The 15,254-nt window shown below is 38.8% G+C and overlaps 1 protein-coding gene across 4 annotated transcripts in view; it reads left to right on the top strand.

The window, feature by feature from the left end:
• FARS2 (phenylalanyl-tRNA synthetase 2, mitochondrial) overlaps positions 1-15,254 on the top strand; it is a 226,269-nt gene that overhangs the window by 131,078 nt on the left and 79,937 nt on the right. For all 4 annotated transcript variants that reach the window (XM_088169809.1, XM_088169821.1, XM_088169815.1 and 1 more), the window contains one exon: positions 1,191-1,351. In XM_088169809.1, the coding sequence (XP_088025935.1) occupies positions 1,191-1,351 (161 nt within the window). The remainder of the gene's footprint in view (positions 1-1,190; positions 1,352-15,254) is intronic.

Here is a 15,254-nt window from a genome sequence, read left to right as displayed (position 1 = left end):
TAGTCTCAGCATTGAACACAACAGGAAACTCAGGGTGTCTGTCAACAGTGCCCAAATAATGGGAGCAGTTTCCTTTCTAATAGCAGAGACTAGGGTCAGAAAGAAGACTTGTGCTTCTAGCCTCCTGCATGAAGATGAGGAAGTTGCTGAGTTCAAAGTTTCCAAAAAATTAGTTTAAATTGATACTGGTGGGGCTGCTGTGGCCCTGGTGCATAGCTGTGAGATGTGCAGCGATGTTGTGTGACTCCAGAGCACACTGCAAGTGTCGATGGTGTTGAGTAAAGTCTGTCACACATGCACACATCCTTTCAGCATGTGTTTGTCTAGGCATTTGTTTAAATTTTTAAAAGCTCTGAGCCTTTGCCAGGGCTTCCGGGCTCGCAGTTTATTTCAAAATCAGTAGGATGATGGCTAAACATAGACTTAGTTTCTTGTGTTGAAAAGATCCCTGTTTGAATGAATCAGTGCTCCTGCCCTGTAAATGAAGGAAGGTATGAATATTTACTTTCCTGACGGAAATGTTGCATCATTAATATCTGTAAAAATTATCTTTATTAAATATTCTTGTCTTTTTATATTTAATGCTGCATAAAAGAGACTTGTTTATGAGAGAGCAGTGGCTTTTCCCAGGAACAGCGGCTCAGGATTTCCCTGGTTGGAGGTGTGATGCTAATGCAACGGTGCCTCACATCCTATTGCTCTGTTTCTTCCAGAAACCTCAAAAGAGGCAATTATAGTCTTTTGAAATGTTGGTAATGATGCTAATGCTCCATAGGCTTGACTTGGTCTGTCAGACCAAGGAAAATACTCTGAGCAGGGAATTCATGTTTTTGTGTCTTATAAAACACAGCTCTAAGCATGGTGAAAGGTAGTGATGTATAGCATTATGCAACATTTCTCAAGCCTGTCTGAAACTTTGGACACAAATTTTGAAGACTGTGTCTTTGTTTTATTGTCATTTTTTGGTTCCTAGACTCAGTGATGTGCTCAGTCTTGCTGCTGTTTTTGATTAAGAAGCATCTGTCCTGTAGCCTTTAGATCATTCATTTGGCAGTTACTTGTAAGATTTTCTGGTTTGCCATTTCACCTTTTTCTTTATTTCCTCTTAATAAATAGGTGGACGTTTTATCAGTAATTTTCCATGTTGTGAACTTAAGCTCTTGAATTTTTATGTTGTTTGTGTATTGCAGCTGGTGCTCAGGATAAAATTGGCTGGGCATTTGGCTTGGGTTTGGAGAGGCTGGCCATGATCCTGTATGATATCCCTGACATCCGACTGTTCTGGAGTGAAGATGAACGCTTCTTGAAACAATTTATTGGGCCTCACATTTGGCAAAAAATAAAGTTCCAGGTAAAAAACCATATATATGATAATAATTTATGTGATATATGTGCATCCCTAGTGAATATAATTAAAATTCTGTGTTATTAATAGATTAGGTTTTAAAGCAACAGCTTTAAAGCTATCGTGATTCTCTGATGTACTGCAGTAAAATCCAGCTTTTGATAATAACATCTTTTTTAACCCGATAAAGTCATAAATTCCTGCTGGTACCTAGTCAACATCCCTGTTCTGAGTAATGCTTAAGCACATACTTAACTTTTAAATATATCCAGAATAGGGATTTATTTAGGTTTGTGGTTTGGTTATGTCCTTGAGTTGTGTCCATGATTCTGTTTCGTTATAAATATGTGTTTGATACAAAGCATTCAAAGATCATAACACATTCTCAATTTTTCCCATTGTTTTCACTCTACAATAATTGATATCAGTGTGAGTTGCAATGTTAACCTTTGGCAAATTCTCTGTGGATGTGTCATGCCGTCTTCAATGTCAGCTCTTTTCTCGTGGCTATTGAAGGGGAGAGTGCAGGCTCAGCTCGTGTTTGTTTTGTAACTCCTCTGCTGAGGTGATTTTTTAGTTTGCAATATCGTCTTGCTTTTTGTACTTATAAAGCAATCAGGCATGACTGAATTGAGTGGAAATGCTACTTCCATAATACTCTTCAGCAGGAGCATGGGGAGGTTCAAGTCAGGTGGTGTCAGCTGGTCTTTGGGGGAGTTGAGCTGACATAGATGCTTGACAAAGTCTGAAGCGCTAAAGCAGTAAAATACTTTATGCAGCTGCCTTTTACTATTTTATTTGGTTTCATTGTGTACACTTATTTTTTTTAAGAATTGTAATTATTAAGGGGAAAATCAACAGTGATAGATGACATTTGAGTAGTCTCTGTATCAGTAGCAGCATCCGTCCATTTGTTTTTAATTAATTGCAATTCTCACATATCTTTTTTGGTAGCGTTAAAATATTGTTTGAGATAAGTTTGGGGAATAGTTTTGGCTTCTTTGGTGGGTACGGGTTTGGGGATTTTTTTTGTTTGGTTCGTGGGTTTTTTTATTTGTTTGTTTGGTGGTAACTGGCATTAGTGCCTTCAGCTTGTAGTTATCTTACAGATACACAGGTTTTTGCCACTGTTCCTTAAGGTGTGTGCTTGTAGGTTTCCATGATCACTTACAGAATGTTTGTTGTTCTTTTCAATAAAAAGTGCTCAAGTCTCCTTTTCAGCCCCTATTTTTCTGATTGCCATGCTCCTGAGCTTGTGGCTTGGTTTATAGATTGCAATCTGATGGAGCTGAGATGAGATTTCTTGCTTGCTTTAAAACTGTGGATCCAAGCTTCCAACTGATACTAGCAGTAGATTTGGCTTTTGGGGAAAAGCCCAGATTGTTGGAATGCTATGGACTGATGTTGAAGGTGAGTCAAAAAGAGGGCTGGGTGTCTGGCTTCTCTAAGTTGCATGTAGTTTTCATGTTCAATTTTAGGTAAGTCAGGTATAGTGAAGTAATCTGAAGATGTCAAAGGCACAGGTTACTGTTGATAAGTTCAGAGGAAAGTATATGGTTTCTAGGAAACTAAAAGTGATTTTTTAAAATTGGTGCTGTTTGGTAGCCTTAGTTTTGGTTCTTTCTTCTAAAGAAGGGCTCTGGCCAATATTTTAGAAACAGATTTTTTTCTCTGGTATCTAGAACTGCTTAGGGACTTTCTAATTATCATTTATCTTTTATTTTTTTCCCTTTTTTTTCATTTCCCCCCTTTCCCCTTTAATACATACATACACCTTCTCGATTTGAATATTTCATCTTCAGTTTTGGTAAATCTTCCCAACTCTTAGTTTACATGTTTCAATTCTGTATCTGAATATATAAGAATTGAGGCAAACTTGGGGTTTTGTTTGAAAGCAAATCTACATCCAGCTTTCATCTAATATCTTACATTAAGCTTTTTTCAGCTCTGTGGTGTACATACTTCTAGTATGTACTGGCATTGCTTTTTAAAGGGTTAATGACCCTTCAAATAAAAATACTTTGAAATACTCTTTGGTGCTACCATAAGATCTCCATTTTTTTCTTCTCTTCTATGTTATTTTTCAGATATGCTGTAAAACCAAGTTAGCAGACCTTCTGTTCCTGTCTACTTGCTAAAGAGTCATAATTAATGAATCACATGGTTTATTCATATGATATTTGAAAGAAAACTTTTAGCCTGTCTTCTAGTGTTGATGTTGTAAGAAATCTCAATGGATATTTAAAAAGTGTCAGATTTTCTGCATGCAAAGCCATGCAGTACTTTTCAGCCTGACTGAACTGAAGAAAAACAGACAAAGTGTTTTGAGCGTCTTTCACGACAGAAATTGAATCTTGGGCTCAGAAGGTTCAGGTAAATGTCCATCCTTTATGTGCTTAACTGAAAGAGACCTCTCAACCTTTAAGTACTCCCCCAAATCCTTTCTTATAACCTGAATATCATCCACCAACATAAATATTTTTCTTTTTCTTAATTAAAATGTTCTTCAAATACATGAAGTCCACACTGCATAGCAGTAACCTTTAGCTGGGTGAAATATACTCTTGCTCAAAAACTGCATTTAATTGGAGCATTTTCTTGGGACTTAAGAGTATATGTCTTATGCCTTTTAACAGCCTGAATGTATCAGACTTTCCCCTGTGTCATCAGTTGCTCAGTACATGTGTGCAGGCTTTGGTAAGTCAAAAAGCTGCTGGGAAAAGCAGACAATGCTTGTACCATTGTGGCCACTCAGCACAGCAGTGTTGGAGTGCTTCTCCGCACAGATCAGATTATTGCCTGGATTTGGATTAGCAAATCACTCCAGCTATAATTTGATACAAGTCACATCAGTGTGGGGATCAGGGTCTGGTAACTTGCTTTCAATTGTTTGTGTAGGGTTTCTGCTCAGGCTGTGAAATGAAAGGCTGAGGACAGGAAGGACCAAGAACCTGCAAGCACAATGTAATAAAACAAATGGCTCGATTCTGATCAGTCCACTGGGTTATATCTCTGTTTGTCAGGGCCCTGAGCACAGTTCCATGTAATCGCCTTCTGGTTTATGCTGACCCAGCATTCTTAGCAAAAAAATAAAGGTCCATGGGCTGACAACTCTCAGGGAAAGGTACAAAAATGAAATGACACTTAGAGAGGGAAGGCACTCACAGTTCGGATGCAGTGTGGTGTGCCCAGAGGTGTTGATAAGAAGGTCCCTGGCAGCAGGACGGATTCTGGAGCCTCCATCATTTTGCTGCTAAGGCAAGCAAGTGCACATCATGTCAAGTAGCTCTTGATGTGTCTCCCTTCATAAAGTCACTTTCATTTGATGCTGCTGGTATCTTTGGCTGCTCTCGTTTTAAATAGTTATTTATTTTGATTGCCAAGGAGCCTTGTGGCCTGAACTGAGGTCAAGCAGAATCACGATTATGGCTGTTCTGGCACTGGTACAGGGGGAATCTGGATCGGATTTCTAGCAAAATTACAAACTCCCTCTGTGAGATTATGGGAATTGCTGTCTTCTTGATTTCCTGATTTCTGTATTATCTGTAATATTCTGCAATATCTTCCATAAGCCTAGCACCACCTATTTTTTATCATCCCCTTCCATCATCTTTAGGGACTGCTCCCTCCTAGTGTCTGCTGGCACACGCAATCACTCAAAATTCAATTCCTTCATAAGTAGCTGGTAACTTCAAAACTCAAAATAATAAACTTTCTAACCAGGATCATTTAATGGCTCCAGAAGAGACAAAGTTCATGGAGCAGCTCTGCTGGGAGACCTGGGGGGATAGTAGCCTTTGGCAGTGGGGTGAGGAGACTTGACAAACAACTTGAATTGACACTGTTCACCTCCTGGAAAGCTGTAGCCAGAATGGTGCATGTGGCCCTAATCCAGGACACTCCTTCTGCTTTGAAAAGTGAACAGTTGAGGATAGCAGAGACGAGGAAAAGTACATAATCAAAAAGATATAGTTGTGTGGAAAGAACCAATTCATTATACTGGAAAGGAAATCAAAGCAGGTTCCTCTTCCTCGGAAAGGAAATCAAAGCAGGTTCCTCTTCCTCCTGTGCAAGATAGCAAAGGCTGGGCCTGCTTGCTCCCATTTGCTTTTGCTCAATGTGCTGTAGGAATTAAGCTTCTGTCCTAATGACAAAGGATTTATGCAGTAGCCTGGTTTGCACCGTTTGCTGGGTATGTGAGCCCTCTTGTTCACACCATTACAGTCCAACTTTCCTACCTTACTGTGGACTTTTCAGTTTTCAGGGACAGTAATCATCCCTATGCATCTTTCCTATGCACAAGCTGATTGTTGCTGGGAGACACAGAGCTTGTCCTGAAGCTTTAGAAGATGCTGAAAATAAAATGCACTGTCAAGTGTAAGGGGAAACTTCACCAAATTAAACCATTCTAGTCTATATCCTTTATTCCATGCTTGAGAAGGAGAGCATCTAGAGTATATGCCAGCCATTTCAACCAGTTTGATTTTATTGCATTCACTGCACAGGGTGGGTCTGTCTGATCCATCATTAGTGTGCTACTCCATATAATTTATATTTATCTCCTTAGTCTGTGATTAGCGTTATTTTCAAATAAAAATTAAATAGATTCCCTGGTTGCTGCATTTTCAGATATTTTTCATCAAGATTAGGTAACTCCATGCTAAAATGGTTATTCATTTATTATGTTTATTTTCTAATAGTGCATATTTTAAAACCAAATATGCAACCATTAGAATGTAAATTTAACTTGGATGTTTGAACAAATAAGGTATATCTTCAACTGTGACTTATTGTCTAATTAGTTTTAATGTAATTGAAGATATATAATATGTGTCTGCATGTGGAGGTACAGTAGAGAAGAGATTGATGATGTTGTAGCATAAACATTTTACTGGCATGACTTTGGGAAGGTTGAATATCTAAGAGTGACTTACATAGATCATCTTGAGTAAACATCAATAAAATCTTACAGTGCTGTATATCATCTCAGGTTTGTCTGTATGCTCTGCAGAAAACCCTGAAACTCCTTTTTTAGTGTTGGATACACATGGAAAGCAAGCAAAAGTATCTTCTTCATTGCAGAGTTTGAGTTAGAAATCACTTGCTCATCGAGTCTTCTTATCAGGATGTTCTGTCTTGTATCATTTGTAGGTAGTGCTGGCATTGAAGCTCTGGGAACCTGAGCCCTCTGGCCCCAGCCAGGCAAAGTTCTGAAGCACATGCTGAGCTTTAAACTTGAGAGCAGTCCCATTTAAATCAATGGGATAGTTCCTAAGCTCAGTCAAACATAACCCAAATGCCTAAATAGCTTCAGGTCAGAGATCTCCACATTTCCTGGGATCCAACTGAGAATGATCAGCACCTTGCAGGGCTGAAGCAGTGGAAACTTTCAAAATGCCTGTTACAAGCAAGAAGAGTTTAATTGAAAACCACAAAGTCAATTTGCAAAATCTTTGTTCTAAGCCAGTTTTACTGCTCAACACTTGGGTAAAAAAAGTCAACAAGCAAAATTCTGGAGAGTAAACAGCACTTGAATTCCCATTCTCAACTAAATAAAATTGGCTGAAAACACAGTAAGGACAAAAGAAAGTAGGGGCTCAGAATGAGAAAATGGGATGGACAGTCACATGGGACTGAATAAAAAAAAAAAAACCAACAAAGCACTGATACACTCATATAAGACAAAGTGAAAGGAACATAGAAGGGAGAAGTGCTGTACTTTGAGCATTGGGGGCAGTATAAAAAAGTCTGGTTTAAAGTTAAGTTTAAGTAGATTGGGGGAATGGGATGAAAAGGGAAGAAATGCACAGGAAAGGAGAGTAGCTTTATGGCAAACTGTTGAGACTGATGCAGAAGTCTTTTTCTAGGTAATCAGAAAGTTTTCCTGGGTTTTGTACACATTTACTCTTGATCTCCTTTTTAAAGATCAGCAAGTATCAGGGACCACAAAAATTATGGCCACTGGCCATCAAAGAAAGTCTTCAAAGTACTATCATAAATTTTGAGATGAGTTTGAGGGACTTCTGATTTTGCTTCTGGATTTGTGAAACACTTGGTATGTCAGTACCCAAGCCCATGATGAAGGCTGAGATGATATTCACAGAATTACAGAATATCCTGAGCTGAAGGGACCCACAAGGATCATCAAAGTCCAGCTCCTGGCCCTGCACAGATCCACCCAATAATTATACCGTGTGCCTGAGAGCATATTACTGAAACTCTTGGTAAAAATGAACACTGTCAAGGGATGTGGTTCCCAACAATCTAGTTGCTGCCCTCTAAGTTAATACCAATGATGCAGATTTTCTTGCATACCCTGTTTCCATCCCTCCACCCACCCCCTGCAATCTATTCTCACTGATAGCCTCCCATTGAACCTGAACAAACCAGCAATAGTTTAATTCCTTTCTGCTTGTATTTTCTAAGTAAATAAAATGAATAAATAAAAAATGTCAGTAGGCCTTTCTGCCTAGATTAGTGAGTGATATTTGTCTTATGTACTATGTTGTCTGCTGAAGTACCAAAGGGCAAAGTAAATCCATTTCATCCATTTAGCATCCACCTTGATAACAGTTGGATGTACAGACAAGCCTATGACATTCATTAGCAAAAACACCACTCTCTTCCTCTCTTTCAACTATGTTCCTTGAAAATACTGGAAGTATTTCTATGTTGTTTACACAGTCTTAGGATGGTTGAAAACTCTCTTGTTCACCTCTGCTAACTTGTCTTATCCCAATAGCACATTTAATTTAGATTTAGCTGGTGGTGAGTCAAAGCAAAACAGCTGATTCGAGCTGTTCTTTTTTGGATGTTAAGGAGTTTTCTGCTTTGTACACAACTGCCACAGCTGGAATTGGTTTAGAGTGGATGGAGTACGTGTGTATATGTATATATATGTTTAGAGAGCAAAAATATTTCATCTTTACTTTCAGTTGTCTATGCTAACGCACACTTTAATCACTAGTAACATTTTTATGTCACGGCAGTAATTCTAAAACCTGGATGTAATTATGTGTTTCCTATAGATTTTTAGTTATGTGAGCAGTCCAGAGCTTTACTAACAAACCTAGTAGGTGCCACAGGAGATTTTGGAAGCTAGCAGTGGGGGATTCCAGTGTATCCACCTGGCAGATGTCCTCTCTTTTGACTGCAGGCCTAGAGACAGCAGTTGAGACTTTTCTTTATTTGAAGGGTTTTGGTGGGTTTGGGCTGTTCGTTACCACTCTTTCCCAGAGGCTTGTTTCTCAGTGTTAAGATGAGAAGTGTAGGGTTTTGGTTTTTTTGCTTCCCATGTGCCCATGTTCCCACGTGCTGTTTTGCTTTGCTGTTCCACAGGTACCACAGAAGCTACTTTTGTGGCTGCACTGTGAGATTAATCAGGGAGTTTTTCCTCTGCAGTTCCTTAAATCTGTATTAGTTCCCTGATCCATTTCTCAGTGTTGCTTCATGCCATCAGCATAACTGATGAGACAGCACTTTCGTTTTTGGAGGCAGTATAGAAGGTGAGGGGTGAATACACCCAGCGGGTGTGTCCTCAGTACTAGTGAAAGACATTCCCAGCAACTGAGAACAGACCTCCAGAGACTTCCTTCCAATTTGTTTTTAAACAAAAAGAAGCTGCTGTAGCCTTGGCTGCATTTTGACTGCATCACTTCTATGTGATGAAGATAAAAAATAATTTTGCAGTTATGAATGCTGCTGCACTGTACAGTTACTGTCATTAGAACCCTTTTACTGCTGATTTTCTTTTCCTAGGTGGAAGCCAATGCACCCTAGTCAAAATACACCTGATAATATCTAAGTTATTACCTAGCAAAAATTGCACTAAGCTTCAAAAAGCATATGTTACAGTGGTTTGCTCTGATCTGTAAGCCTCATATATTTGCAATTTGGCTGGCTGAGGCTCTTTGAAACAAATAGCTCACGAATTAGTAATTCCACTGCTGAATATATCAACTGATCTTTATTGCATCCCAAATGATGAAGTACAGTGGTTATACAAAGTGCTTAAATAAGCCATGGAGCAATTTTCAGCAGTGATATATATGCTGAAACCCACATTAAATTAATATTAGGTGAAGGAGTAAACCTGGAAATCTAAAATAACAATAGATTTCGCATAGGTTGTGTGAAGCTATGAGAACCAGCTGCTAGTGATTTTAACAGGAGTCCACATTTGTTCAGAGCTTTCAGCTTATTGTCTACAAAAGTACGTAGCTAGTAAGGAGGGTAACCCTTACACATGTCCAATGGTTTTCCAATATTGGTTTAATTACACTGTGAGTAACAGAATATCTTGATTTTAGTCTTAGGCCCTAAACTGAGAAGTGACTCAATAATTCTGTTTTCCATGCTGTTTGCAATTGTAGTTGCCTTATACCTCCTGCCTTGGCATCTCTTCTCCAAACTACCTTAGGGTCTAAAGTTCTTCAGGACAGGAATTAGCATTTTGTGCTCTATCTACCTAATGGGACCTTGGTTTCTGGCTGGTAATCCTAGGTAATTACCACAATCTGAATATGTGCATGCCTGTAGCAGGGTTATATACATCTTCGTGAGTATACATTATACATTTGATATAAGAATAAACTTCTGTTTAAAATGTGTCCAGTTATACACTGTGTATGTGTCTTCAGAGATTCAGGTATGTGCTGGTGTACACACACAGCCACAGAAATATAAAGGGGAAAAAAATTCTCAAAGCTAGTAGGAAATAAGCTCTTACCATTTTTCCAGAGTTAGCTAAAAAGATGAGGATTGACATACATGAGTTTATTTGATAGTTCTTTGAACACTGGTGCCAGTGTTTTACATGTAAAAGATACACCTTGCCAAGAGTTTTTGATAAAGTGATCTTTAAAATCATGCCTAAGCCTCTACAGTCATCATCTGTAGCATGATTAGACATTGCAGCTGAGCTGTGGAGTGTCCCTAGGAAATGAGGGCTGGGAAGAATAATCTCTGTATGTGTATATGCATGAACAGAAGCACCTTTTGAAGTACATGGTGGTAATAAAAAAACCCTGATTTTCAGCTACCACTTCTCTGATCAGAATATGAATTAGGCTACAGATAATAGCCAAACAACAGAAGGCACAGTTGGGAAGAACTGTATTATTCTTATCATACCAATCCTCAATTTCCTTCATCTTGCTAGTGTGAGAGACACATGAACTACTGCAGTGACAGCCTAAAACAAAATCTGACAAGTAAGTAATGCTTTGGAGTGCATGTGCTGCAAAGGATTTGGCTTTGCAGTTCTAGAAAAATTAATAATAGGAAGAAATCCCCTCTTTTGAGGATTAATTACATCCTCCTGCCTGCGCACAAGTGTTAAATCCAATTTGCATAATTATTCCCACATGTAACCTGTTCTCCTAAATCAGCAAGTGAACCCATTTTCTGATTCTTGTAAAATAAGGAAAGGCATTAAAGAAATATCTGTTCTGCACTAAGATTCTGCTTGTAGAGATTTAAGTATTCTTTACATTTTGTCATTGCACACTGAAATGCTTACTGTACTTTTTGTGCCCTTTTGTGCTTGGTCTGTTCTTAGCATAGGGCTTTTCTGTAGTTTTTTCGTTTCTAAGTGTTGTTACTCTTAGGTTTAGGAACACTTAGGGTCTATCTGAGAGAAAAAAAATTAAAGGCTTTTGTCCTTCTTCAGAGTGTTGGACAAGTAAGTAGAGCCTTTTATTTCTGTTTCTCTCTAGCTTACCTATTGTACTTTAAAGTTTTAGCTTGCTATACTACCTTGGTGTTTTATTATGAGTTTTGAACTTTAGAGGTTGTAATTTGTATGAATTTAGTACTTAAGTGGGGTTGAGGGGGGTTTGGGGGAACTGAAGTTGGCTACTCTGGAAAATAAATACTGGATTTTGCCAAGGCTCATAGAATCGTGTAATCCTTAGGGTTGGAAAAGACCTCTTAGAACATGAAGTCTCTGTTATGCTATCACCACCATATTCACCACTAAGCCATGCCCCCAGGTGCCACATGCGCTCACCTTTTGAACACTTCCAGGGACAGTGATTACACCACTTCCCTGGGCAGCCTCTTCCACTGCCACTTGGGCAGTTTTCCCAAGACAAGAAGGAAACCCAGCTATATCAGTGGTACTCGAAGTCATAAGAATGTTTCACCAGTAATTTGCCTGGGTAGATTTCTGTACATGGTGAGATAGTACAGACTAGCTCTGAGAAGTGTAGAAAAATAATTCCTTTGTAGCATAGCAGTGTCTAGGGCGTTATGTGAAGTTATAGCCAAGGACTGTGAAGTGTCATTGCTGTTGTCTTGGAAATTTCTATGTTTTTTAGGAAAGAGATAAAAAAAAGAAGTATAGGCTGTTAGGTGAGAAGAAGGACTTTTTCAGGAGTTGCATGTGCCTGTAAGATTCACAATGCCAGCTTATTTTGGTGTGAGTCACATTCAGGTGTTCTGGAGATTCTGCAATTTAAACAGTAACTCTCCAGAATGGGGCATTTAATGAGCAGAAAAGGAAATACAATCAACAGTGTTTTATATGAGGTTTTCATATAAGCCAAAATAAAATATTGGCTGCACTTTGTTTCCATTGTTATGCTATGTATTTGCAAGAAATATATCTTCATATTGCTGCAGACTCTTTCCAAATACTTGCATTGTTTATTTAGATATAACTCTTTTATATGAATGGTTGATGGGTACAGTATTTTACACCATTGAGATATTTATCTCAGCATTATTATTAAGCATAATGAGAATAAATATACAAACCAAACCTCTAGAAAGGAAGAAACCTGACTTCTGAGTATGGCAAACACCAAATGCCTGCAGGAATTGCAGATTCTCAGCATTGCTGAAGAGAAAATTCTTAGTAAGTTCTGAAAAGTTGGGCTCCTGCTGACTTATACCACCTTATTGCCTGTTCCTTGCAGGCATGGCAGATATTTTTAGAGAAGTGCAGGATACATACTTTTTTACTTCATTGACAGTTTGTTTTCTGAGGTTTGTGTCTTCTTTTTACGCTTGCCTATGATTTTGCCTATGGTGTGGGATATTTGGGTAGGAAGGACAGAGAATATGGACAGCCACTGCAAAAGGCAGTCATATGTGTTAATTACTAGGTCTGGTGTGAGAATCCACTTTACCGTTTTGGTCATTCCAAATCACTGGATTCCTTTCTCAGGATAGAAGCTTGCTTGTTTTCTATGGAAGACATCACAACATAGTAAAGGATTGTCCCATCAGTTCCACTTGGTGTCACATCAGTTCCGTGGTAGCAACTGCTCAAATGGAAAAGCGGTAACAGAAAAAGCATTCCTTGGTTTTTAGTTGTTTTGCAGTGATATATTTGTGATTGAAATGGGGGAAGATGAGCACCGTGAAGCCAACTAGCTCAGTTGGCCATCAGCTAGGAGGCTGGGAAAGAAGCATGAGGAAAATGCATTTTTTTCCATAGTGGATATAGAACTGCTGAAGGAAAATGTCAGGCTAATCGCTTCTTCACCCTGATACTTTCAAAATAATTTTAAAAGGGGTTTGTAAGGAGCTGTGATGTGGGAGTGAGTAGTAGAGAGCCATCCCTTTTGATGATTCTCCCTGTGAGTCCTACTTTGTTCTATGGAAATGAGAAGTCATTTTTGCCTCATTAAACACAGAGCATGGAGTCCATCACTGGTATTTAGGAATAATTTATACTTATCCTTTGGTGGTTTTTATAATCAGATCACAAAAAGCAAGGCATATCCAAATGCCCAAGGGAACAGGTATCTGGGAATATATCTGCTGTGTACACTGCAACATCGTTGCTTTTAATAGCATTAGGTCAATACTTTCATCTTCTTTATGTCTTTCCTGACTTTTTTTTCAATTCCTTGCTAATCATTTAGAATCATAACCCTTTCAGTGGCAATACAAGTGCTCTTTTGTGTCTGGAAGTCTTCTCAAAAGCCATGGCTTATTTCTCAGCTTTCTGACCACAGGCCAGTTTAAAATGCATATTTGCACTCATAGAAGTATATTGTGACTTTAAACTTGACACATTTTTCATTACAAATTTAAATAAGCTTAAATAAGTTACTGCATTTTAATAAAATACTGTAAGAATGCAGTGTCCCTTCCCAGAGGGGCCACAGAGGTTTAGTAATCAGTGTTACTTTTGGTTTAACATGTGCAAAGGCAAACATTCTACTCACTCATTCTGCCACAGCACCAGTCCACTTGTGCATTCCTCCTGCTGCTTGGAAAAGGTGGAGCTTATCAACAAAGTTTAATCTCATCACTGGCTGTTACACATCTTAATTTTTTAGTGTCATATTAGATTTTGACTTTCCTTTGTCAGACAGGTTCCTCTATATCAGCTGTAACTTTTAGCATGCAAGAAAAGTTGCACTTGTTTCTGTGTATGTGCACCACATGTGTGTGCATTTATTTTGTGTCTTAAAGGGGTTAACTGATCAAAGGTGCTTGATGGGAATTGAAAAAGGTGACTAAGTGGGATGGTATGGAGAGCTGCCTGGCGGCTGCTTAGGCAGAATATAAGCAATTAAACTGTTTTTTGCTTTGCATCTTCAGGGAACTTGGAATGGGGCTCAAGAAAGAAATTTTTATCTCCAACAAGACCCCGTAGGGCATAGTTTAGGTAGGAAGGGGACAGAGCTCTCATGGTGACATGCACCACACAGCAAAGGGGGACCTGGACCACAGGTTTGTGCCATCTCACATTGAAGGCTCAGACTTAGCTAGGAAGACAAGTCTGTGGCCCCAGTGCAGCTCCCTGTTCAGCCTGGATGTAGAATATCAGAACCACAGGGTGGGTCAGGTCGGAAGGCACCACAGCAGGTCATCTGGTCCAACCTCCCTGCTCAAACAGTGTTATCCCAGAGCACATGGGACAGGATTGCATCCAGGTCATTCTTGTATATCTCCATGTACAAAGAAAACCTCCTCCACTCAGAATGGTCCATGTACAAGCAGAGTGCCTAAAATCCATGGAGCACTTGATGTTCCCATGAACATATGGTGTTCCCTGTACCTGTATGTGAGCTTTTCAAAGTTAAGAACTTGGTTGGGGTGAGCAGATTGGTGTCTAAAAAGGGCTGATCATAATTCTGTGTTCATTCACCAAAAAGCTCAGAGCATCAGTGGAGGCTAACACGCTTCTGCCACTCCTTGCAGAAGGATAGAGCAGTGCATTGATCTCAGATAGTCCATTTGCTTTGGTTTTAAGAGCTTAATCCCAGAATATACTTTATATCTGTTTATCAGACTTTATGGTGGTTGTCTGTTGAAATTTACGTTTCCTCCTTTGAAGATGTGTGTGTTTACACATGAAAATGTATATATGTGTGGGTGTGTACATGTATGAATATATAGAACTTACTATATATAACTAAGGAATAAATTAATTTGGTAAGGAGGGTAGAAAACTTTTAGTAGTGGGGAATATTGTGACTGAATTTTAATCCAAGGCAGCCAAGAAATTCAAAGTTATGTTCCCTGCAGCAACTGTAATTTGTCTATGCTGGTCATAAATACGGAAGTGTAAGTCTAGAAGCGTACACACTAATACAGGAAACGTCATTGTGTGCATGGGGGTTAAGTTAATGCTGTAAATTTGCAAATTTTAATTTCATGCCTGTTACGTGTTTAAATTTCCTATGACAACACTGAATTAATGTAGTTTCACCATGGAATATATTAAGAAAGGCTCAGTTATTACAGGACTGTAGTTTTTATTTTGATGAGAATATGATGCTGCATTAAAACTGTATAGTTTATGTAAATATTTCTCCCAAACGGGAGCAATGCAGGACTGTTAAAGCTTAGCAGCCACGATGCTGCTAAGTCTCATATTTTTCTGACTTAGACTGGTGATGGCAGTAAAGCATGGCTGACTTTTTAATAGCTTGGCTGCTGTGGAATT

The sequence above is a fragment of the Sturnus vulgaris genome, chromosome 1 (genome assembly GCF_052056855.1).
Source record: "Sturnus vulgaris isolate bStuVul1 chromosome 1, bStuVul1.hap1, whole genome shotgun sequence".
Taxonomy (NCBI): Eukaryota; Metazoa; Chordata; class Aves; order Passeriformes; family Sturnidae; genus Sturnus; species Sturnus vulgaris.
Note: the sequence above shows the minus strand (reverse complement) of the source record. Positions and strands in the feature narration are given on the sequence as shown.